The sequence below is a fragment of the Phialemonium atrogriseum genome (assembly GCF_030411735.1).
Source record: "Phialemonium atrogriseum strain 8032-3 unplaced genomic scaffold QBC33scaffold_35, whole genome shotgun sequence".
Lineage (NCBI taxonomy): Eukaryota > Fungi > Ascomycota > Sordariomycetes > Cephalothecales > Cephalothecaceae > Phialemonium > Phialemonium atrogriseum.
In genome coordinates this window covers 169390-191888 of record NW_026848172.1, presented here as the reverse complement: position 1 = coordinate 191888, position 22499 = coordinate 169390, and the positions used below count along the sequence as shown (strand labels likewise).

The following is a 22499-nucleotide window of genomic DNA, read 5'->3' as shown; positions in this document are numbered from 1 at the left end:
GCCCCCCCCCCCCCCCCCCCCCCCCCCCCCCCCCCCCCCCCCCCCCCCCCCCCCGGGGGAGGACGATGATGTGTTGGACGAGCAGGCAAGCCATTCCACTCGCGTGGCTAGGCTAGTGTATGCTGTCCAGTGGGACACAGGACACAAGTTTGACAAGTTCTACACCGCATCAAGGCTCTGGCACTCGCTGTGGCACCCAGGGGGCGCCAAGCGCAAGCGACACGACCTTGGTACGCTGGTTTCTGGTCTCGAGCTCCTGCGGCTTGGTGATGGCGTCGTACTGGGGCTTGGTCAGGCCAGTCTTCCCGGCAAGGTAGTCGTCCTTCAAGATCTTTCGGGCCAGGCAAGAGCGATGGACAGCGACGGCAAAAGCGATGGACTGCAACAGAAAGAGTGATAGACAGTAACAGCAAGAGCAATAGACAGCAACGGCAAGAGCGATAGACAGCGACAGCAAGACCGCCTGCCAGCAGAGCAAATGGCGCTTGCCCCTAGAGAAATTCCCTGCCGGTAAGCAGCATGTCGGCAATGATGCCGCCATCGCGGCAGGCGAGGAGCCGGCACGTGTCCCAGTCGACGCGCTCGGGAGGCAAGAAGCCGGCGACAAGGTAGAGCGACGAGATAATGACGGCGACACCACAATCGACGCCATTGGTCTGGCGTAGCCCTATCCTGGTGACAAAGTTCCACTCCTCGACAGACTTGTCAGGGAGAAGGGCGCGGAACAGATTCTTAATATCGTGGACGACGTCGGAGCGCCCACTCCTTCTCGTTGGGAGGGAGTTAAAAATGGTAATAGACTTGTTCTTCGCAACGACAGAAACAAGAATCCAGTGGTTTTCATTGATGTGGGTCGGAAGCAGCAGAGTTTGGCCGGGCCCGAAAGACCGAAGTCCCCGGACGGCGCAGGTCCGGGGCAGGGACTTTGGCGAGGATGGTGGCAATGACAAGCGAAGCTACCGTGAAGATAACACCGGGTCGAATGTTAGAGATCATCTTAAAGGCTGGGTTGATGACAGCATCGTCCAGCATCTGGCCTAGCTGGATACACCACAGATTGCTCTGCGACGCGTCCTGGGCAGCTCTTCACCGGCTCGTCAGCAGGCCTGGCGTCATCCTCTGAGTCTTTGGGGGAGGGGTGAATGTAGTGTTTGCGGAGGCGAGGTTGGTAGACAGTGGTTCTTGTTCTGGTTGCGGATGCTGTGGCAATGGCAGATCTGTATCTCTGCATGATTTGTTAAGGTTTTTTTTTCGACTTACGCTTGAATCGCCCGACACTGTCAAGTTGCATGACTATCACCGGAGTTTCTCTTGTGCCCAAGATCAAGAGTGCCTTTCCCCAGCATCCCACGGGCATCGGGTTGTGGGCTCCAGCTGCGCTACTGTCCCTGTACATACAACAACTCCGTAACGGTCCGGTTACATTGCCGGTCCAGCTGCACAACAATCCCATGTCATTGCTCCTTCATCCCCCTTTCCAGCGGAAATCCAGAGTAGCTTGTGTGGACTACCTGTTCGTAATTAACATGTGCTTAAAGATATTTCGCACCAAGAAGAGCAGTTAATTACCTCTCTAATTACGTGCTGACCTAGAGGATACTTCACTCTGTCAACGGCGATGATGTGGGACATTGGATGTTACGTGGCTGCGAAGCAGCCACGAATTGTTTAGAATTCTTCGGTTCCCAAAAGCAAGGCCTGACACAAAGGCAACCCAAAGATCCCAATAATATCCCCGTGGTAATTAAATTCTGTCCGAGTACCACAGATTCCAGGCTCCCATCTCCAACTTCTCAAGCTTGCCCGTCGTGGGACGCTCTGCTCTATTTCTGGAAGGCTTGTGTTAATTACTCGGCCACCGAGCAGCTGAGGACGCCATCGCTATTGTGGATTCTCTCATCTGGGGAGCAGTTCATTAGACGGCCGTCAAACGGACAAAACTATCATGGAAAGACTCGTACTTAGCAGGGTGACTGAGTCGACCGTACCGCCATGGGCATCGTCGCATGTAGTCTGAAGCTTGTAGCCATCGATGATGGTCGCATTGGTGCAAGAGGACCAGAAACGTCCCCTGCATCGAATTAGCACACAAGATCGAATGTCGCAGGATGTAACAATTATCTCAGGGGAGGCCGTACCCCTTCTTCCACTGAAGGTACCCGAAATTGTTCCCGAGGCAGGTGTTCAAGTCGAGGACTGAGGCGGCGACAAACTCGTCCCTCCTGGTGCACTGGCAGACGAGTATGGGGGGGCTGGAGATCGCGCAGTTCTTGCACGACTCTGCGAAGCTCTGCACTGCTGACTCCGAGCGCTTTGCTGGCAGGGCTGAGGCTAGCACAGCCAGGAGAGAGACGGCGAGGACGTTGACATGCATTTTCGCTTAGAAATCAGTTCAGAGTCTGGTAGGAAAGAATGAGGGCAGTTGTGGAGAAGACTGTGTCTGGAGAATACTTGGGACCAAGTCGAGGTCGTGGCCTCTCCACTATATAACCGAAAGCGAACCTCGTCGGATGCCGGCAAAGTATAATTAGTCTCCAGGCTTGATGCTTCTCTCCATGCGGTGCTTAAACTACGAGAAACCGGACAGGCGACAAGGTGTTCATTGGCAATCTAAGTTCATCCACTTGGATGATGATGTTGGCCATGGTGCGTGACCTGCGCGAGCATTTGTCCAGCGCGTTGTGAAATGCCTGAAGCTGCATCACATCGCCGCGGAAACACTTGTGCGTTACACGCAGCAAAGTTTCCAAACTCTGGACAGATGGAGAGCGAAATCTGTTGCCTACAATCTGCCGGCATCAACAATATGCGATAGTTCCGGCACAAATAAAGCCTAATAGTCAATTTTAAGGTACGTGTACTTGTCAAAACATGAACTAAAATCTAAGCATTTAAGGTATTCAGTATTGACCGAGGAAATTCGGCGGTATTGCTTGAGGGAGTTTTCGCGTTACAGGACAAGTGTTGCAATCACCGCTTGGGAGTGGCTAGCTTGTTACTGGTTGTATATTACAGACGGGCGTGAAATGGCAGGCTAATGGTAACAGAGAATATTTGGAATGTTTCCCCTCTTGAGCTTCATGGTATTTAATTTTGAAAACTTGAAAATTACCCTGCTATCTTGGGCGGGAGTTTGAGAAACCCCCGACGCTGCTGCCTGAAGCTTCACTCCGGTCAAGGATTGCGAACCACGGGAGATTCCCTGCCCGTCCTTGGGTTAAGCTTTCCGCCCCTGCCGAATTTCTCCTCCACCGAAAGCTGGGAAACATTCTTTCGGGCATTGTTTCCTACAACACGCTGGAAATCGGTGAAGATGGTGGATAGGAAATAGGTCCGAATTTGGGTCACGGTGAGGGTGTAATTAATTGGTGGCAACCGCACAAGGATGAAGCCCTCACGATGTGGGGGATTTGGAGGATTGGCTAATCAGATTTTATGTCAATTTGACATCTCCAGGTGACCCTGAAACCTTTGCTGCAAAAAAAGAAAGCTGATTAGCCGTGGTGCTGGTGCGGATGACGAGCTTCTTCATCCACGTGCTGGAACTTGGTCACCCCTTTCACCCCTTTTCGATATTTTCCTTAGAGAATCACCTTCCGTGGTCAATACGCTGATCCAGGGGGTTCATTATGTTTGGGAGACCTCAAAGGAGACTAAAATATCCGTAGTGTCAAGTAATCAGCAACTTCATTATGGTTCAGGCCACCAATATCTTCACAATTGCTCCGTATGCCTGGGCAATCTAATCTGCATGCATAGGACTTCGGCGTCAAACTAGCCTGATAGGTTCCTCAAACTCCAGCATGATTCGGCCATCCTATGATCCATCAGATCAGGACTCTCTCGGCGGTCCTCTCGGCTTCATACGCAAGACGCTTCACCGCCCCCAGGGGCATCCAAGTAACCCCCTCGCTTCGGACAAAACGATACAAAACGCCACCCCGCGCCCGGATAACCGGACCCGCGGATCCAACCCCATCACTCGAACCCTCCTCACAAGGGGGAGCCCTCGCCGTCATGACGGCGGCTGGCCAAGGCCAACCGATGCACACGGCGCGGCTCCTGCTGGTCTCGGGGGACAGGAGGTGTCAGCTCACTAGACGCTTTTCCGCCGGGCCTTTCTCCGCTCCTCGCGCGAACTGACCGCTCTGGCTTAGGACGGAGGCGCCGGTGGCCTTCTTCCCGGCCGGCTGGGGTTCATGGGGGTGGGCGGGGGAGACGCATGCCTGATAGCGGTAATTGCTGGCATTGTTGTTGTTGTTGTTGTTGTTGTTACTACTGCAACGGCATTCCGTCGGTGCTTCTCGGAGGAGATGGGCGCTGTATCGCCACTGCCAGGGCAACATTGTTTTGTTTTCTGGCTGGCTTGAATTGTGTCTGGGATGGAATTTTGCAGAAGGGTCAAGAGTCAAGAGTCAAGGAGCTTGACTTGGGACAGAGTTCCCATGCCGACCTCGACTTGTTTTGATGGCGGGATTGTCCGAGTTTTACTCAAGTAAACACTGCATCGACGATCAGGTCATGCATGCATTGGTGGGGGTTGGTGCCGAAAAGCCCCCACTGTGTTGGGGCTTCTGGCAGGCCAATAGAGTCAAGATATAGTTAGGTTGTATGTAGGCATGGACGAAAGAGTGAAAAGGTAAAATGGGGCTCGTCTCTTCAGGCGCCCGAGGGACGACGTCGATCCGCTAGGTGTTGGACACGGCGAGTCGGCGATGGAATACAGCGTAGTTAATGCAGCACTGTACATCATGGCCAAACTGTGAGTACCACTTGGCAACACGAAAGCCAGTCACTGCTGGTTCGCTGATCACACCGGCGTAACTGAGGGCCGCAACACATCGGCGCAGCGTCAGGAAGAGTCGTGAGGGCTCGTTGGGAGGGACGAGTCCCGAATCCACGGGGAAATTCGGCAATTCGGCTGCTTGCAGGATGCTTCTGCAGCAGAACGGGGCCCGGTGCCATTTGGGGGATGCATTTCAAAGGCAGTCGACTATAATTCATGGAGGAGACTGTAATACCCGTGTGGAAATGGAGGATGCCGAATCGAATTCGGGTGTCGTAGCGAGCATCTTTATAGTCTGGAACACCTCATTTTGGGGTTGGCATCGGAATTTGTAGCGTTGTGAGGCTTGAATGCCCTGATCACTGCACAAAAAAGAAAAGAAAGTGGGAAATTCAAAAAGAAAAAAAGGCAAAAAAGGAACGACTGGGGGGGTGGGGAACGGCGTGGGTTTGGATGGGGGTTGCCAAGCCAGGGATGACCAAGAGGTGAGATGATCAGATAAGATTACTCGGCATGTGATGCAACCTTCCAAGCTTGGGCAAGGAGAGTGGGGGCTTGCCGGTTTGCGGAAGAAGAAATGACACATTAGTTCGTCATTGGCACCTCGTGTAGATTAGACCGAAACGCCGGTCTTGGGTGTCGGCTCAGTGGAGACTCTGGGTAATGAAACCGACATCAGAACCCGCAGCAAGCCGATGCCGGGGGAGGAGGGGGACCAAACAAGCAAACACTGCCACAAGCCAGCGCAGCATTGCACCTGGGCAAGTGGGCAGCGGGCGGTAGGCAGTGGGGCTCTCATCTTGACGTGCGCAGAAATCCCTTATCCCAAAGACACTGCTTACCCAGCATGTTGCATGTGTTGCATATGCAACATGCCCATAAGACTGATCCCAAGTCCACCCGCCCGTTTCCATGACCTGACTTTTTGTCCTTCCCTTCATTTTACCCCCCGCGCCCGATCCCCCCAACTGCCACCCCCCCGTCCCCCTTCCCTCCCGCCGCTATCCCATATTCTGCCAAGAAAAACACGTAAAAAACCGCCCGGCGCAAACAAGGCTAGGATGGGTTCCATTGCAACCGCGCTCAACGCCCTCCCCGCGTTCCGGGTGCTAGTCACGGGCGGCTCGTATGCAGGGCTGTCGGCGGCGCTGAACCTTCAGGACCTCTGCAGGGGCCGGGCTGCACGGTGCGGGCCGCCGCCAGCTGCGGGCGAGGGCGAAGAGGGCAGCGATGCCTCGTCCAACTCGTCGTCGTCATCGACACCAGACATCGCCGTCGACATCACCATCGTCGACGAGCGCGATGGTTTCTGTAAGTAATCAGTGCACACCCGGCCGGCACCGCCGTGCAACCAAAAACTAACAACCACCCCAGACCACCTCATCGGCTCGCCCCTCGCCATGGCATCAGAGGCGTACGCCGAGAAGGCATGGGTGAAGTACGAGGACATTCCCGCGCTGCGGGCGCCCAACATCCGCGTCGTGCAGGGCAGCGTGCGGTCCGTCGACGCGGCGCGCAAGACCGCCACGGTGGCGCCGTACGGTGGCGGCGGCGGCGACTCGCAGCAGACGACCGAGATCGCCTACGACTACCTCGTTGCGGCCGCGGGCCTGCGGAGGGTGTGGCCCGTCGTGCCGCAGTCGCTGCGGCGGAAGCAGTACCTGTTCGAGATGGGCGATCACATCCGGGCTGTGACGAACACGCGGCATGACGTTGTTGTTGTGGGAGGAGGTATGCGACTCGCATGTTCATTGTTCTCTCCATCCAACTAGCAAACTAACTCGAGGGCCTCCCCCCATACAGGAGCCGTGGGCATCGAGATGGCCGCCGAGCTGAAGCTGGTCCAGCCGCACTGCGGCGTCACCCTCGTGCACTCTCGCGACAAGCTGCTGTCCGCCGAGCCGCTGCCGGAGGAGACCAAGGACCGGGCGCTGGAGCTAGTCCACGAGGCGGGCGTGAAGGTGCTCATGTCGCATCGGCTCGACAAGACCGAGGAGGTGAAGACGGACGACGGGAGCAAGTGCCTCAGGTTGACTTTCACAAACGGCCATTCCATGCTGGCCAGCGAGGTTATCATGGCGATATCTAAGAGCGTGCCTGCGACCAAGTTCCTGCCGAAGGAGGCCGTGGATGAGGAGGGATATGTGAAGATCCACGCAAGGTCGGTTCTCTTTCCCCCTTGGCGACTAACCGCTTCTCTCACCCGAGAGATATTTTGCTGAACGAGTCTTTTGCAGTCTTGCCTTTTTGGGAGACATCCCCAACGCCTCTGATCACTTCGCGATCGGCGATCTGGTCCGGTGGTCGGGCATCAAGCGGTGCGGGGCAGCCATGCACATGGGCTACCACGCCGCCAACAACATCCACCAGCTCATGAACCAGAAGCTGTTCGGGAAGGCCCCCGTGTTCCTGGAGCTGAGCGAAATCCCGCCCATGATCGGCCTGGCGGTCGGGAAGCAGGCAGTGGCCTATTGGCCCGCGGAAGGGACGACATCGGGAGACGCGGTCATGAAGGCGTTCTTTGGGGATGACTTGGGATTTACGAGTGAGTTTCAGGACCAGCCACCCTCCCAAGCCTTGTATCGGTACTGACCTGTCCATCAGTCTGCTGGAACCATCTCCAGCTCGGAGGAGACAAGGTTTTGTGAGGTGATTACTAGTTTGTGGGCATTAGAGGCAGGCAGATTCTACGCATGGTATTAGTTTGATCTGACCTTGATCGGAGCATGGTTTTTTTTTTTTTTTTTTTTATTTTATTTTATTGTACTGTACGTTAGAACGACAGAATCACGAACCAGACAACTTTTAATACCCTTATTTCTATCTTGCGTCCAACAAAGCCTTGCGTTTCATTTTACGTCAAAACGGAAGAGCGACGGAGAGAAGGAAACAACAAGAGATTACAGCTTCGGCACCAAACCAAGCAGAGACCCACCCATAACCTTCTCATTTTCATCCAGCGGGCACAGCTGGAAGAAGCGCTCGCGCGAGCACCGCATAAAGGCCGACCGCTTGTGCGGCAGGTCGACGAACTTGTCCATGCCGAAGCCGTGGATGAGGTCGTACATGAGCACCGACGTGTTGGTGAACTTTGGCTCGCCGACCACGAACATGGTCCTCGGCTCGTCGAGGTACAGGTAGTGCATCAGGCTCGACCACCACGCGCTCACCCGGTGCGGCCCGCGGAACCGCACGTCGCCCACCAGGCTGTGCCGCCCGCGGTCGAAGTCGCCGGCCGAGTAGTAGGCTCCGAGCCGGTCCTCCTGTGATGCTTGTTAGTTGAGATGTGTTGTTAACCCGGAGTTGGGGGGTTGGTCGCTCAAAACGTGCCTTGGCCCAATACACCTCAAAGTAGGCAAAGCAGACGTCCTCAAATCTGGCCAGTATGGCGATTTGGGCCGGATCCTCTTGCATCCGGCGGAGGTACTCGCGGTGCTGGTCTAGCGTGCCCGTCTCATTCCAGCCCTGGGAAACACGGGGGTCATTCTGCCATTGGTGGAAGAGATCCAGATGCTCCTGGTTCTGGTAGTCGAGAGCGACCATGGAGAAGTTTTCCTTGAGGTGCGGAATGTAGCGGCTGTAGATGACGGATCCGGGGAGGGGCTTGGTTGGCCGTCTCGGGTGCCAGCAGAGTGCCGAAGGTGGTGCATTAGTCATGGTGTAATCCAGTGCCGGCAGCGGGTACGACGACAGAGGTTGCTGCTGTTGGTCTGCATCGTGCTCTGCCGGCACCCATACTGGCCGAGGACCAAACGGTGAGCCCGCGCCCTGCCAAAAGGCGCCCCGGAGCACAAGGAGCTCGTCAAGCTTCTCCTTGGACTCCTTGGACTGCCGTGGGTGGTCAACAGCAAGCGAAACAGCTTTCAGCTGCCTGGACAGCGCATCCGCGCCGAAGCCAAAGACCCGGAGACGGAAGTACTCTTCATTGGGTCGAACGGTAAATATGGCGTATATTGCGAGCCATAGCTGGGCAAAAGCCGGGGGGTTGTCCTGCTTCCAGTGGACGGTGACTAAGGGGCTCCTTCGGGCCCTTCCCCAGGGCGTGTTGTTGGACTCGTCGGGCCGGTCGCTGGATTTCAGGCCCTCGGGATCGGTGACGAAAACTGGGTCGCCCTGGAATCCTGCGGGAAGGGCAGTGCCGTTCCCCTGGTCTCGGGCCTTGAGTTGGTATGCGCCCTGGCTATCCCCATTGACCACGAAATATGCGGTCAAGTACGGATGCGGGAGCTTGAATATGGGATCCGAGGCGGATGCGTAATCTGCAAGCCGTCTAGCTGCCATGGTTCCGTTTGGTTGGGGTAGCGGTGCAGATGCTTTCGGCTCCGGCAAAGGTCAGACTCGGGATGTCCTGCCAGTCGCTGCTGCTGTAGGCATCGAATAGAGACCTCCTCCCAGATTGCTGGGACGGGGAGAGAGGGGTTGCTCGTTTTGTTCGATATTCAGCAACCGAGGCCCCGTGACGGGGGATATTTGCCCCACCCTTCGCGCGAAAGAACGACCCCACTAAGCTGCCGATTGCAAGTTTTCCCCTGTCGCTTGCAGAATCCAGGTCTTCAGCCAATCAGCTCAACGGATTTTAGGGGGGTGTCAGGGGTGCCCCTGGGCAGAGTCGGATCTGATAACTCTACTGGAACACCCAAGAACGGATCTGATAATTCTAGCGCCTCAACATCCCACTTGGCAACCCCCCGAGCTCGGAGGCCCGCGGGATTTTGCGGCTTGCGCGGAATTTCCGAATTAAATTTTGGCCAAGGGGTCTGGACCGAGGTCGAGGTGCCATTGCCAATGCCTACCTCCCTGGACCCGCCTGGGAAGCTGCATGGTCTCCCACTTTTTGGCGGTGAGTTCAATGAAGATGGGCGTTCTGAAACACCGGACGAGGTTGATTGGCTGCGAGCCATCAGTATGTTCTTTTTTGTCTACGCATACCTACGTAATCAACCATGCAGAATGCGAGCCTTGGTACGGATTACAGGGGTAGAAAAATTCGCAAAAATCCCGTTCATGATCGCATTCATCAAAGCTTCGACACCGTCCTCGCCTGCAACAAGTTGTTACCGAGCTGCGCCATCTCGAACTTGCGCACCTTGCCACTCCCCGTCAGGGGCACTTGGCTCGGTACGCCATCCAAGCCGAGCCAGAACACGTGCGTCGGCGCCTTGTGCTTGCCCAGCTTGCGCCTGACCCAGTCGCGGATCTCGCCGTCCGCCGGCCGCGGATGCCCGTTATCCGGTGCCAGGAATGCCCCGACGACTTCTCCGTAGTGTTCGTCTTTCAACCCCACCACCACGGCCAGCGCCAGGGCCGGGTGTGCCATCAATCGCTCCTCGATCTCCAGGGGATAGATGTTCTCGCCACCTGCCGTCCTCTCGTTAGTCTCGTGAATCAAGAACCCCCCCAAGTGTGTGGGCGGGAACCTTACCCCTGATAATGATATCCTTGAACCGTCCCGTGATCGTACAGTATCCCCTCTCGTCGAAGACCGCCTCGTCGCCCGTGTGCAGCCACAGCACGCCGAACTCGTCCCTCCTCATGACCTCGGCGGTCTTCTCCGAGTTATTCCAGTACCCGGCCTGGAGCTGATACCCGGCCATGCACAGCTCCCCGCGGGTCCCAACCGGGACAATCTGCCCGTCTATATCCACGATCTTCGCATGCGCGTGGGGCATCACCGTCCCCACCGTCGCGAGCCTGGTGTCGATGGGGTCGTCGGTGAAGGCGTTGAAGCACGTCGGTGATGCCTCGGTCAGCCCGTAGCTGGAAGTGAACTCGGTCATGCCAAGGCGGGAGACGAGCTGCTCCATGAGGTAGCGGGGTACCGGCGCTCCGGCGATGATGCCCGTGCGCAGGCTCAGCATGGACGGGTCCAGGTCTTTGGCTTCGGGGAGGGCGAGGATGCTGTCGAACATGGCGGGCACGCCGTGCACTGCCGTGCATTGCTCGTCGCGGATGGTCTTCAGGGTCGCTTTCGCGTCGAATATCTCGGCTGGATACGTGATCTTGGCGCCGTGCGTGATGACTGACATGAGGCCCAGGACCAGCCCGAAGCAGTGGAATAGAGGGGGAGGGCAGCAGAGAATGTCGTCGGGCGTGAGTCGCATGCGGTCTCCTATGAAGCGGGCATTATTCACCACGTTGCTGTGGCAGTAATTTAGCACCGCTCCTTGTCCCTAGTAGAGTAGTCGGGGTTGAATGGGTGGTTATAGGGTCTTACTGATGTGTTAACATGGCAGCTTTGGGAAGCCCGGTTGTGCCGCTCGTGAACTGGAGGTTGCAGACGAGATGGGGGAGAACCTTGCTCTCGACTTGACATAAAACGGCGGAGCTGGCCTTGGGACCGCGCAGAAGAGTCTCGTCGTAGCTTGCAAAGCCCTCTGAATCTCCCCTTAGTATTATTATTCGTGGCCCTTGCCCCTCTGCAGAGAGTTGGGAGAGGAGTTTTCCATTATCGAGTCGTCGGATTTTCTTCGTCGTGAACAGGACCTTGCACTCTTGTTTCGCAAGCTGTCAGCATCCGTCGCCGAGCGTATTCCGGTACAATCATAGCTTACCAGAAAAGCCCAAGGCAAACTGAGCTTCGGTAGCGGTGTAGGTGTTGTTCAGGATGACCAGAATCGCGCCGATGCGGGTTACGGCAAAGAAGACAGCAGCATATTGCTCACAGTTGCCTGCCATGATGCCGACTCGATCTCCCACGCCGATCCCCATCTCCAGCAGAGCCCTCGCCAGCAAGCAGCTCTGGTGGTTGAGTTCATTGTATGTCCATCTTGCGCCCGTCCAGGGAATGATCAGGCACTCTTCGGTACCGTGATGGAGGCATTGGAGGTTGAGGAGCTCGCCCAGGGTCAAGTCCACAAGTGGGGGATCTGTCGGTCCATGGAGGAGGGAGAGCCTCTGCGGTCGGCGCCCAATCAAGGGAGTCTCGACGCCTTGGGTCGTCGTTGTCTGTGTTGCCATTGTCTCTGCTCTGTGAGGGGTTGACGGCTAGATCGATCCTCAGGGAATGGTGAACTGCCAACCGCTGCAGATGGACGAACTCAGGTAAACAAATCTCAAAATGGTCGACTCTGACATGTGCTCGATGAAGGTGCGCAGACAGGGCCACAACCTTCTGGTTTCTGTGGGCCGAGGACTCGGCATAACCTGGTTTTCTTTTTTTTCTTTTTTCTTTTTGCGTCATTTTGCCTAGCTTCCAGGGGAGGGTGTCGACGTGGGACACTACCGGCATGCAAGGCGGACCAAATCCTGGTCTCGACCAGATCATCGAGTGGGATGATGGGACCACAAGGGTGCAATCGAGGAACCTGAGTGGGCAGTGAGGGGTGGCGGACCGAGACCATTGGAATTGCCAAGGGGCTAATGATCTAATCTGATGATCTGATAAAGGTTTTTTCGCTCCTCCCTTTGCTTTTCCGCCGATTTCGGGGTGACGGGGTTGACTGATTGCCGGCAAATCGCGCGCACCGTGGGGGGAGGGGAAAAAAGCAAAACAGGGAGCAAAAAGAGGGAGAGGGGGGGAGAGGCAAAAGGAGAACGTGCCAGCTGCTTTTCGAAACACCCCGTTGAGGCAGATCCCAGGTCAAGATTTTGGACCTAATTGTCCATCTATGATGGCACCCTTTTGCATTTCTACCAGCTGATGAGATGCAGATTGCCGGGCACTTCTCTACACTCATGTGCATTTGGCTAATTATTTGGAACTTTTTTTATGGGCCATGTCCAATGCCAAGGCGCCTTAAGTCGCATAGAATGAGAGCGTGGCGGACACTTCCGAGTCGCAAAACTAGCCCTTGAGAAAATGAGGCATTCTAGCGTGGCCCGGCATGTTCCGCTGGGGAAGACCTGTAGCACCTTAGTGTGTACTGGGCTGTTTATAAGCTTCTAGGATGCCACCTGTCCGAAGGGCTTGCTCTGTACTGCTGGTTCAGGGACAGCCCGCAGCAGACTGTATGTTCCCTCGCCATCACGGGGCAGGCGTATTTTGCCATAGCTCCCGACGTGGCCATGACCGCCGGCTAGCTACTGGAATACCAGTGCCTCGACAATGCTGCCGCTCTGGAAGTGCTCGCGTCCAAGAGTGAGCTTATTCCGTGGTCACCGACGTCTGCACCATCGCCATCAACCCCCTCCCTAAAGCCAAGACGAGGGGAAGGGGCACGACGACACTTCAATTTAGGAAGTCAATGCCGCGGGACATTCAACCTAAACCCATCTACACCGTGTTTGCACCAAACATCGTGACTGTATATCCCAAGTGCAATGCACTCCTTGCGTTTGGATTATATCCATGCTTGCTATCCCAACTGCCGGTGGAAGCCATCTTCACTCTCTTGTTGACCCCCACGCCCAGAGTTGGCTCCGTTTTAAGGTTATTACCAGAAGCTCATCTGAGACGCGGGGTTCGAAGAAGCGGTTCAACTCTTCCGTTGTTCGTAAATGAAGTACTGCGTCGATCATCACGTGGCATATCTATATTCAATTCAGGCTACGTACTCAAACGGAGTTCTGTTCACCAGCTGTTCACCGGTCAGGAAACTACGCCATCATTTACGCATTGACTGATTTTCGCTAGATGTAGAAAGCAATTCATGATGGCCACCGAGGTCGAGGTTTTCAACACGAGTGTACCGCTCCAGATGGCTCGCTCTCAAGGCTCGGAACTCGGTCGCAGTCCAAACGATGCCGTCGCCTCGTTGAACTACTACGATGACCCAGGTGACGGCTCGTTGCCAGAGCCAGTCTTCGTTGAAGTGTGAGATAGTTGCCTAACCTGCTGATCATAGTCCATGTCTCGTACGTTGACCACCGCTGACCATCTTACACCACCCAAAAGAAATACCGTCACAAATAAGAGAGCTGTGGTTCCAACTACGGTCACTGTGAGGGATATGACCGGCCAAGAGGACAAGTTCGTCCTTGACAGAAACGGGTTTCAGCTCTGCCGCCACATGGACGACTCCGAGTGTCAGAAAGAAGGGTATAGCGATGAGGAAAAGATCCCAGTAGAGTACTACCCCAGGATGGAGCAGTTGTTGAAAGATGTGTGAGTTTCCTCTCATGATATTAATTCCCTCTCAAACGGAAATACCCCATGGGAGTACCTGGCAAAGAGATATATTCTCCCTCTTGTCCGCTTTACGAATTAGGCTGACTCAAGGTGTTTGCTTTCCCCTTGATCAGCACTGGAGCATCGCGAGTCTTCATCTTTGACAACAAGACGCGCCACGGGCCCTCCAACTGGCACAGTCTTGGCCCTGGCAACCAGGCAAAGCGGGGACCCATCTTTCGCACTCACATTGACCAGTCGTACGCTGGTGCCGAGTCCTTGCTGAAGTGGCTCCTGCCGGAGGAGGCAGACGAACTGCTTAAGAAACGGTGGCAGATTATCAATGTTGGTGATTTTTCGTCGTTTTCTTTCCTCCCCCTATTTCCCACTTTTCCCCTATTGTTTCTTGCCTCCCCCCTATTTCTTTGTATCTGTATTTTTATTTCTATCCACCTTCTTTCAAAGTGAGAGATAATTAATGACCAACAACTCCCCAGGCCTGGCGCCCCATCAAGACCATCTACAAGGACCCCCTAGCCGTCGCAGACGCCACCACAGTCTCAGACGAAGACCTCGTGCCCGCGCGGATCATATACCCGGACCACGAGCGCGAATCATGGACGGTGAAGCGGTCGGCGGGGCACGAGTGGTACTTCAAGTACGCGCAGCAGCCCGACGAGGTTCTCCTCATCAAGTGCTTCGACTCGGTGGCGGACGGGAAGGTGGCGCGCCGGGCACCGCACTCGGCGTTTCAGGATCCGCGGCATGTTGAGGATGCGTTGAGGGAGAGCATTGAGATTAGGACTATGGTGTTCTATGGGTAGTGAGTGAGCTAGCTTTGTGTGTGCAGGAGGCGGGGAAGATGTTCGCGTCTGGCGCCTTGGTATTTATGGCTACGTAGTGGTTATCTGTTGGACTGTTACCTCATCTTTCATGTTCATGATGACGGATACAATATTGTAAATCTTTCAGTCTGTACGCATCCTACCTAGGCGATTGAATATTCCTGCCTCATCATGCACGGTCGATGCAAAGGGGAGGTGGTAAATAGACCGGTAATATTAGCCACAGCACGTCTACGCATGTAGCCACGACGTAAAATGACAGGTCATGTATGTACATGGTTTACAGGCACCGGCAGATCCGGACCGGTGAATCATCGACATCGGCGGTTTGGCCGGCGAGCGGCAGACGGAGAGTCGTGCACCCTCATCGGGAAAGATGTGCGGGCGTGCAGGTTGTGCCGTGAATATTTTATGCGCCCCAATAATAGAACGAAGGTCTAGACCACTGAAGCTCGGCTCCCGTGCAAGTGCGAGCTCGAGGATCTTATTTCCATAGGATCGCGTATGAACCCCCATGCCCCCCGACCCGCGGCCCCCCGCCCCCGCGAGAGGGTAATATTCTACCCCACAAAGATCGACAATAACAACATCTGCCGGGCTTGGCAGGGCATCCAACAAAAATGCGTTTCCTCGGAATGCGGTCTGGGCTTGCGTTGACAGATAGCGGGCGTTGAGCTTTGGTCAACAATCTAGGTGCCTGCCTATTGGCCAACCTTGAAGCGTATGAACGTGTGCTATCATTAATGAGGTCATTAATGCCCTCACCGCCAAGACGGGTGGTAGTGTTGGTCTCACAGTACGCAGGATGCGTCTGCACTCAAGGACTCAGAAAACAAGAAAGGCGGGTTGGGGAGGTGTATGACAATCTGGATTGAGGGTGGCTAAATGCGCAAATCGCGGGGGAGGGGGAATTTCACCATGACACCATAGTCCTCGGAGACGGCGGTGCAACGGTGCCTCGAGCGTTGTTGTTGATGTTGCTGTTGATGTTCGCGTTGGTCTATATAAAGCAGCCAGCAGCCGGCGAGTTGGATAGCGAAAGTGACTAGAGGATATCGTGTTTTACTCATATCAACCTCAGAAAAATTTCCCATATAGATCATATCCCTTACTAAACAACATGGGCGTAACAACCGAGCTTCCCCAGACAGTCCAATGGAACGGGACAAAGGTCCCGGTCTATCCCATGGAGACCATTGACTATGCCCGCCTGCTCTCCCAGGAGCCCGAGGAAGTTGAGAGACTGGTTCGCTGCTGCCAGACTGAGGGGTTCTTCTATCTGGACCTGCAGGGCATCGATGGCCGCAGGATGCTCGACGACGAGCAGTCGACCCTCAAGCTCATGCACCGCTTCTTCGAGTCGCCCCTTGAGGCCAAGAACGAATTTGGGCTCATCACGGGTCATCTTGGGTAAGTGGGCAGAAATCAACAAGTCTGTTTGGTTGGTTGATCGACAATGCTGACAGACTTGGGGGACTACAGCTACGAACCCATCGGGTCTCGTACGGGTGTGCTGGAGAACACCAAGGATGGATACGAGATGATCAAGGTCAGACACAATATGCCAGTTTCCCACTCCCCCCACCAACCCCCTGGAGAAAGGATGCGTAGTTACCATACTTGAGGACATAGACTTACACTTGTCCTCCTCATATATAGGTATCCCGAGACGAGATCCAGGCAGCCGACCCAAGACTGCCCAGCATCATCAAGAACAGCACAGACATCAAAGTGCTGGAGAACAGCATTGCCGGATGCAACACCATTTCCAAGGTCATCCTATCGGCTCTCTCCACCGGCCTCGGCCTCTCTGGAGCGGCGCGGTTCGAGAACTCGCACCGCAACGACCACCTCTCAACCAGCACCCTGGCCATGATGCACTACATCCCCTCCAACCCCGCCCACGATAAGAACATCGGGCACCAGAAGCACACCGACATCAGCTCCCTGACGGTCCTCTTCAGCGAGCAGTGGGGCCTGCAGATCCGCCCACCCCGCGCCCGCGAGTTCGGTTTCGTGGCGCCCAAGGCCGGCTGCGCCGTCATCAACGTGGGCGACTCGCTGCGCTTTGCGAGCGGGCACACGATGCAGTCGTGCATCCACCGGGTCGTGCCGTACGACTACACCGAGCACCGCTACTCGATCGCGTACTTCCTCCGGGCCGAGAACCAGACCATGTTCACCGACAGCGAGGGGAGGTACATCACGGCTGGCCAGTGGCACGATGAGAAGTTCTACGCTTTCAAGGCCACGCCCGATGTGCAGGCCCTGGCACCAAAGTCCATGCTGCTGGGTGGCATGGTAGAGGAGGATGATGAGCCGGTTGCTGTGGTTGAGCCGGTCGAGGACAAGGCCAACCCGGTCGTGATGGTGGACGAGAGGAAGGAGGCCCTGGTTGAGGCCTACTAACTTGTAAAGGGCACATTCAATCCCCCAGGGAACGAGTGTTCTTGCCAATTCACATCTCTATTGCCTCAGTACCTTGCTTAGACGACGTCGTTTTGACCGAGTTTGCCAGTCTTTATCTGTAAATGCAAATCTGGAAAACCACGATTTTCTCCGTATGCAGTGTCCATGACAAGGGATGTTCATTATTGAAAACCGAGTCATCTCCTTGGCCTAATAAACGTCCACTTTCCCAGTTCCGCCACCAACCGCCTTAATCCTCGATCCAATCTCGAGAGGATTGCCCTCGTGTATCACAAAATGCTCCCTCTCCACATCCAACGGTCCTTCCAACCCCAAAATTTTATACACATTTCGACTGATCAAACCCAGCGCCTCCTCCTCACTAAACCTGCCCTCCCCATTCTTATACGCAATCCCAGCGAGCAGCCACAAATCCCGCACCACCCAGTCCTCCTCCAGTCCAACAGCAGTAAGCACCCCCGCACCAGCAAGGACATCAACCGCAGTCCCATTAGTCAACGGCGCCCCCGTCATCGCCCTCCTCTGGTCCCACGACACCGCATACGACAGCATCGGCGCCAGCACGACGCCCACCCCCGCCGCAGCAAGCTCAGGCGCAAGCAAGTGCGCCTCAGCGCCGCCAACCACAACCATCCGGAGCCTGCCAGACCCAACCTCAGGGGCCTTCTCCACATCCGCCTTGACCCTCAGAAGAGCCGCGATGGTGTCCGCGCTATGCACCGTAACGGCAAGAGGCATTTCGCCGGCCACAACCCTGCGGAGGAAAGCCGCCTCCGAGAACGGTCTGACAGCAGGCCCCTCTAACGACGTCGCGGCCACCGCCTCGAGGAGCCTATCCCGCAACCGGCCCACGGCAGCTGACACGGACGGGCTGCCGCTGCCGCCCTTGGCCGAGAGGTCCAGGGTGTAGTGGGCGGCGACGTCGGGCGCGAAGATGGCGGCAGGGCCGGGGGCGGTGGCGCCGGTGAGGAAGGCGGCGCTGGTGCCGTGGTGGGTGGCGCCTATGGAGAGCTTGGGGGCCGAGATGGCACGGGTGATGCCGTAGCGGTGGGAGGCGCGGAGTTTCTTGGTGTCGAGGGCGAGGCCGTCGACGGCGCGGCTGAAGACGGAGGGTCCGTTGGAGTCGGCTGCTCCGTTATCGGTGTCTTGCTCGGAATCGATGGCGTTGAGGCCGAGGGTTGAGCCGAAGGCGGTGGCGGCGGGGGTGAGGACGCCGTGCTTGAGGTGGATCACCTTGTGGGCTGCCTTTAGCTTTGCGTGGCATTGCCCAATGCAGGTGATCTTGCCGCCTGAGACAGCCACGTTGAAGGTCTTGCTGTCTGCTGCAGGGGTACCTTCATCCATGTCGATAGATAGAAAGGTCTTTGAGACTCCGGTAAAGACAATATCGCCGGTCACAGCAACCGCGTCTTCGACGATTTTGCCCAGGTCTTCGTTGGGCACAAGAGTCCCCTGGAGTGTCTTGTTGAGTTCGATAGGATCTTCGTATTGGGCTGCTCCATCGATCCAGACCTGAACTGGAGTTGCGCCAAGGCTAAGAGGGTCGCTGTCCCACACCACGATATCTGCGTCGAACCCCGGCTTGACCTTCCCTAGCCGCTGGCCCAGACCTAATCGTTCAGCGGGAGCTGTTGTTACCGCGGCGAGAGCAACGTGATATGGAAGGCCATAGTTGTATCCTTTTCCTGCCTCAAGGACAAGGTGCTGGGCGTTAAGCACTGGGTTGTCGCTGACGTAAATAGGGACAAGTCCGTTATCATGAAGGTATTTGCCTGCATATTCCGAACCAAGATAAGCTTCAGCTTTATACCACATATTGTCAGCAAAGAGGGCAGAAGCAGGTGCACCACCCCACGCCCTCTTTAAAATCTAGACCGGGCAGTTAGCTGCTCTGCTTTCTTGAAGAAAACGGGGAAAGAGAATGGACCAAGTATGACAACTCGATTACCTCTGGGACAAGATAGGCTTGATGAGCATGGTGAAAAGCCCTCACGCTAAAGTTAAACTCATTGGTATGATCGACAAAAGCTTCCAAGTCCGGGATAGTGTAGCAATGGACATGGACCTGCGCCTGCCCCCTCAGTACAGCAACCAAGAGTTCCCACTTGAGTTCAAAAGGCAGGTATGTCTGGACACCGTTGAGTCCAAGCGTAGTTGCAGCATTGCACCAGTCGTCCTGCATACGCAACAGCCTTGCAGCCTCCTCAAAGGCACTGCGGAGCTCCCAGTTCTCGCCCAGGCGGCTCACAGGACCGCGTTCGCCGACTTTTCCATGAAAATGTTTTGGGTTTTCGCCCTGGGCCATTTTGATATAGCGCCATGTGCGGTCGGCGATCATATCGGCAATGCTCGTCTCGTTGCGGCCGTCGCCCCGGCCAATGGCATGCTTGATCACAAAAGCCTCGCCACCTATATTATTGCCAGACCCGGGCAGCACTAGTGACGTGGTCACGCCCCCTGACTTGATCACCTGGAGATGCCGGTCTGTCGGTTTGATTCCATGGATGGACCGCACGTATGGAGCGATGTTTGCCGATAGCTCACTAACATCGTCGTTGGAATGCAGAGTGGGCAGCGGATGCACCCCGGCATGGCTGTGCATGTCAATAATGCCGCTGGTGAGCGGCCGACCAGCTGCATCGTAGACCAGAACATTGTGGCTTGGCTGAGTCTCGGACAGCTGGATGTCCTTGCCAACCTGCTTGATGAGGCCATGCTCTATAAAGACGTCGGCCGTGACCCAGGAGTAGCCTTTGCCAGCGGTGGGCTCGCCGATCCAAACGGTGGCGTTCCTGATGAGAGTCGGCTTCTGGCCGTCAACGTAGCGTGAGTTCTTCTCCCGTCCGAGGCCAATGGGATCAATAGGCTTCGCGTGCAGCTTGGAGCACGTCGAGAGATCCTCTCGCAGCTGCTTGACCGAAAGGCCATGGACTGTCGTGTCTGGGTTTGGTGTTCTCGTCCTCGTGCATTTTGTGTAGACGAGGAGGGCAATGAGGCATGCCAGGCTAATTAACCGCAGCCTTCGTACGCGGGGAAGTATTCGCCTTCGATTCCAAGCGCTGGCTGGCGCATCATTCGCGGCTACCGGGGCAGCGCTGTAGGGGGGAAGACCGTCTTTTTCGAGGTCCATGTGGTGATGTGCCTGCTCAGTCAATGTCGGTCCAATTGGCCGAAATTGGGATAATGAGGTTTAACGACACTTGTCTGCAACAAGCTGGTGCGAGTCCATAACTCAATTGGTGTTTATCGACACGCAAAGACGGGAAGGGGGCGGCGGGAACGCGGGGTCCGTGATTCATGTAGAGGACTTTCGCGGTCAAGGCCAGCTGTTGACAGATCTTGCCAAGTTGGTGCCAGCTGAGAGCACATCCCCCTGTACCAGTTCTCGGGAGCGCGTTGCTACCTTGATGGTTGAATCTCATGCGAAACAGGTTGAGAATTATAAATTACATGCAGAGGTGATGGATGGTTTTCCCTAGGCAACACAGGGGTCAAATGGGTATATGTGCTGAGAATAGTCAGCTAGAGTGAATAGCTTGGCAATACAACACACACACACATACACATGCAGCCCCGATTCCTCCATTTGGTTCCCAAACTGCCGCCATCAAGTTCTATGCAAATCAACACAGCATCTAACACAGCATCTCATCAACTTAAATCCATCCCAAAAACATAACCGACAGTGCCATAGCCACCCAGGTCGTGAACCCCGGAAGAGTCCTAGCTAATCCAGAGCCATTCTTGCTCCCGCCCTTGCCGCCATCGCCGCTACTCTTCCCGAGATTTGCAGGCGTCCCCGTAGAACTCCACGCCTTCCCCGTGCCAGCACCATTAGGCGAGATGCAGCTCATCCTTGCGAAGCCCGGCGTCGGGTCGCTGTCGACCGAGCTGCCGTCACCCATGGGCACGAAGGCGGTCATGACGGGCCAGTAGTTCAGCACAAAGTTATCCCACATGTCCGTCAGGTTCTGCGTCGAGACGCCGTAGTCGTCTTCCGTGAGCTCCCAGCCGTCCTGCTGCGTGACCGACCCGTTCAGGTACTGGATCGGCACGCCGAGGAACGTCCTCAGCGGGCTGCCGGTGACGTTGCCGACGGTCTCGCCGCATTCGACGGGCGTCTTCACGTCCGTGCACCTGAGGCGCGAGTCGTATGGGCCGATGGGCAGGTCCTCGATGAAGTAGCCAGTTGAGGCCGCCTTCTCGAGCGCCGCGATGCATTCGTCGGAGAGGAATCCGACGCAGGAGCCGTCATCCGCCAGAGGCTTGTTCCCCGGGTTGTTGTACCATGATCGGTTGTTGAACGTCGGCGTTTCCCAGTTGTACAGACACATGCCCCAGCTGGAGTCCACGCTGACGGCTTTGGTGCCGGCCGCGTTGGCCTTGATCAGCTTGTCAGGAGCTCGGAGCGTCATGCTGTAGCCCACCATACGCTCCGAGTAAATATGCCTCTCGCGGCCGGTGGGCACGTCGATGGCGGCGACGCTGAAGGTCCAGCCATCCATGGGTTTGCCCGGGAACGGCTTGGAGACGTCGTACCCCGGGATATGGAAGAGCCCGGTTGAGTTGGACTCGTCCACGGCTTGAAGCCACTCGGTCGAGTTGGCATCGAAAGGGCCTACACGGCCACTGAAAGGGGCGCCATAGCCACCAAAATCGGAACCGTAAACGACCTCGGCGGCGGCCTTGCTCGCGATGGCAGCAAGCGCAAGAAGACGGAAGAGTGGAAGGAGGCCCATTCTGCCGTGATTGTCGTGTTGGCGGAAGAGAGTCTTGGGTTGGCTGTCTAGGCAAAGGAAACGGATAGAGGACGACAAACAAGAGCGCGCGAGAAAGAGTAATAAATACTCTGACACCCTACTTGTCGTTCCTAGCGGATGCTGAGCGCCGTTAATAGGTCATCCCGCCTTGTAATGCCAAGATTTGCTGCGCCGTAGGAACGCTGAAGCGTCCATTGCTCCGGAGATTGAATGGACGACCCTTTTTCTTTTCTTTTCTTCTCTTAGTTTCTTTCATTTATTAGAGAGGCTGAGAGGAATTTTCCCTTTCATGGCACCGATCTGAGCTTGTTTATGGGAGTCTTGTATTTTATTTTATTTTTTTATTCTTACATTTTTAAAAAGGAAAATCAAAATTCCCTCCACAGGGATGTGATCATAACAACGCCCCAGGCCAAGGAAATAAGACGATAGTTCAAGACTTGGCCCCCACGTTAACCCATTTTAAGGCCTAGTGCCGGACCTTGCGGTGTAGAGAGGCATCCACATCTACTAGTCACAGGTGACAAGCCACTCACAGATCTTGCCAAGTCTTGAACTAACGGGTACAGCGGTGGAAGGCGGGAATTGCGTCCGTTGAAGTCCATGTCTGCCACTTTTGGTTGAGACTTGGC

General features: G+C 55.7%; 8 protein-coding genes across 8 annotated transcripts; 3 read left to right on the top strand and 5 right to left on the bottom strand.

Moving 5' to 3' along the window:
- Window positions 1-1847: 1847 nt before the first annotated feature.
- On the bottom strand, window positions 1848-2433 carry QBC33DRAFT_623255 (Cyanovirin-N; the record flags this gene model as incomplete). The annotated part of the gene is made up of 3 exons (XM_060432880.1): window positions 2139-2433; window positions 1962-2071; window positions 1848-1900 (listed from the first exon to the last, which is right to left on the bottom strand). Exons 1-3 carry the CDS (start codon window positions 2372-2374, stop codon window positions 1848-1850), a joined length of 399 nt encoding a protein of 132 aa, XP_060279247.1. The 5' UTR covers window positions 2375-2433.
- A 3414-nt stretch (window positions 2434-5847) lies between these two features.
- Window positions 5848-7434, top strand: QBC33DRAFT_460230 (apoptosis-inducing factor 2; the record flags this gene model as incomplete). Its single annotated transcript, XM_060424969.1, has 5 exons — window positions 5848-6097; window positions 6161-6517; window positions 6590-6947; window positions 7024-7331; window positions 7391-7434. The coding sequence occupies 5 exons, from the start codon at window positions 5848-5850 to the stop codon at window positions 7432-7434; spliced, it is 1317 nt and encodes a 438-aa protein (XP_060279246.1).
- Window positions 7435-7536: 102 nt separating this feature from the next.
- Window positions 7537-9146, bottom strand: QBC33DRAFT_252439 (acyl-CoA N-acyltransferase). Its single transcript, XM_060423014.1, has 2 exons — window positions 8117-9146; window positions 7537-8049 (listed from the first exon to the last, which is right to left on the bottom strand). The coding sequence occupies exons 1-2, from the start codon at window positions 9065-9067 to the stop codon at window positions 7687-7689; spliced, it is 1314 nt and encodes a 437-aa protein (XP_060279245.1). The 5' UTR covers window positions 9068-9146; the 3' UTR covers window positions 7537-7686.
- A 439-nt stretch (window positions 9147-9585) lies between these two features.
- Window positions 9586-12064, bottom strand: QBC33DRAFT_613998 (putative acyl-CoA synthetase YngI). The gene is made up of 4 exons (XM_060432568.1): window positions 11338-12064; window positions 11001-11277; window positions 10209-10924; window positions 9586-10144 (listed from the first exon to the last, which is right to left on the bottom strand). The coding sequence occupies exons 1-4, from the start codon at window positions 11741-11743 to the stop codon at window positions 9804-9806; spliced, it is 1740 nt and encodes a 579-aa protein (XP_060279244.1). The 5' UTR covers window positions 11744-12064; the 3' UTR covers window positions 9586-9803.
- Window positions 12065-13187: 1123 nt separating this feature from the next.
- QBC33DRAFT_599253 (uncharacterized protein) lies at window positions 13188-14715 on the top strand. The gene is made up of 4 exons (XM_060432022.1): window positions 13188-13538; window positions 13620-13829; window positions 13967-14177; window positions 14330-14715. The coding sequence occupies exons 1-4, from the start codon at window positions 13375-13377 to the stop codon at window positions 14654-14656; spliced, it is 912 nt and encodes a 303-aa protein (XP_060279243.1). The 5' UTR covers window positions 13188-13374; the 3' UTR covers window positions 14657-14715.
- Window positions 14716-15797: 1082 nt separating this feature from the next.
- Window positions 15798-17086, top strand: QBC33DRAFT_563238 (Clavaminate synthase-like protein; the record flags this gene model as incomplete). Its single annotated transcript, XM_060430258.1, has 3 exons — window positions 15798-16087; window positions 16160-16226; window positions 16337-17086. The coding sequence occupies 3 exons, from the start codon at window positions 15798-15800 to the stop codon at window positions 17084-17086; spliced, it is 1107 nt and encodes a 368-aa protein (XP_060279242.1).
- A 210-nt stretch (window positions 17087-17296) lies between these two features.
- On the bottom strand, window positions 17297-20349 carry QBC33DRAFT_599248 (carbohydrate esterase family 9 protein; the record flags this gene model as incomplete). The annotated part of the gene is made up of 2 exons (XM_060432021.1): window positions 19056-20349; window positions 17297-18976 (listed from the first exon to the last, which is right to left on the bottom strand). The coding sequence occupies exons 1-2, from the start codon at window positions 20235-20237 to the stop codon at window positions 17297-17299; spliced, it is 2862 nt and encodes a 953-aa protein (XP_060279241.1). The 5' UTR covers window positions 20238-20349.
- Window positions 20350-20556: 207 nt separating this feature from the next.
- On the bottom strand, window positions 20557-22199 carry QBC33DRAFT_550771 (uncharacterized protein). The gene has a single exon (XM_060429110.1). It carries the CDS (start codon window positions 21844-21846, stop codon window positions 20764-20766), a length of 1083 nt encoding a protein of 360 aa, XP_060279240.1. The 5' UTR covers window positions 21847-22199; the 3' UTR covers window positions 20557-20763.
- Between the last annotated feature and the right edge of the window lie 300 nt (window positions 22200-22499).

Excerpts from the sequence above, each read along its gene's own strand:
- QBC33DRAFT_613998 (XM_060432568.1), bottom strand. The coding sequence starts at position 11,743 with ATGGCAACACAGACAACGACGACCCAAGGCGTCGAGACTCCCTTGATT. Across the intron at positions 11,278-11,337 it reads GTTTGCCTTGGGCTTTTCTG|AGTGCAAGGTCCTGTTCACG; the intron begins GTAAGCTATGAT and ends TTGCGAAACAAG. Across the intron at positions 10,145-10,208 it reads CAAGGATATCATTATCAGGG|GTGGCGAGAACATCTATCCC; the intron begins GTAAGGTTCCCG and ends AGAGGACGGCAG.
- QBC33DRAFT_252439 (XM_060423014.1), bottom strand. The coding sequence starts at position 9,067 with ATGGCAGCTAGACGGCTTGCAGATTACGCATCCGCCTCGGATCCCATA. Across the intron at positions 8,050-8,116 it reads TTGAGGTGTATTGGGCCAAG|GAGGACCGGCTCGGAGCCTA; the intron begins GCACGTTTTGAG and ends CAAGCATCACAG.
- QBC33DRAFT_550771 (XM_060429110.1), bottom strand. The coding sequence starts at position 21,846 with ATGGGCCTCCTTCCACTCTTCCGTCTTCTTGCGCTTGCTGCCATCGCG.
- QBC33DRAFT_599253 (XM_060432022.1), top strand. The coding sequence starts at position 13,375 with ATGATGGCCACCGAGGTCGAGGTTTTCAACACGAGTGTACCGCTCCAG. Across the intron at positions 13,539-13,619 it reads GAGCCAGTCTTCGTTGAAGT|AAATACCGTCACAAATAAGA; the intron begins GTGAGATAGTTG and ends ACCACCCAAAAG. Across the intron at positions 14,178-14,329 it reads AACGGTGGCAGATTATCAAT|GCCTGGCGCCCCATCAAGAC; the intron begins GTTGGTGATTTT and ends ACAACTCCCCAG.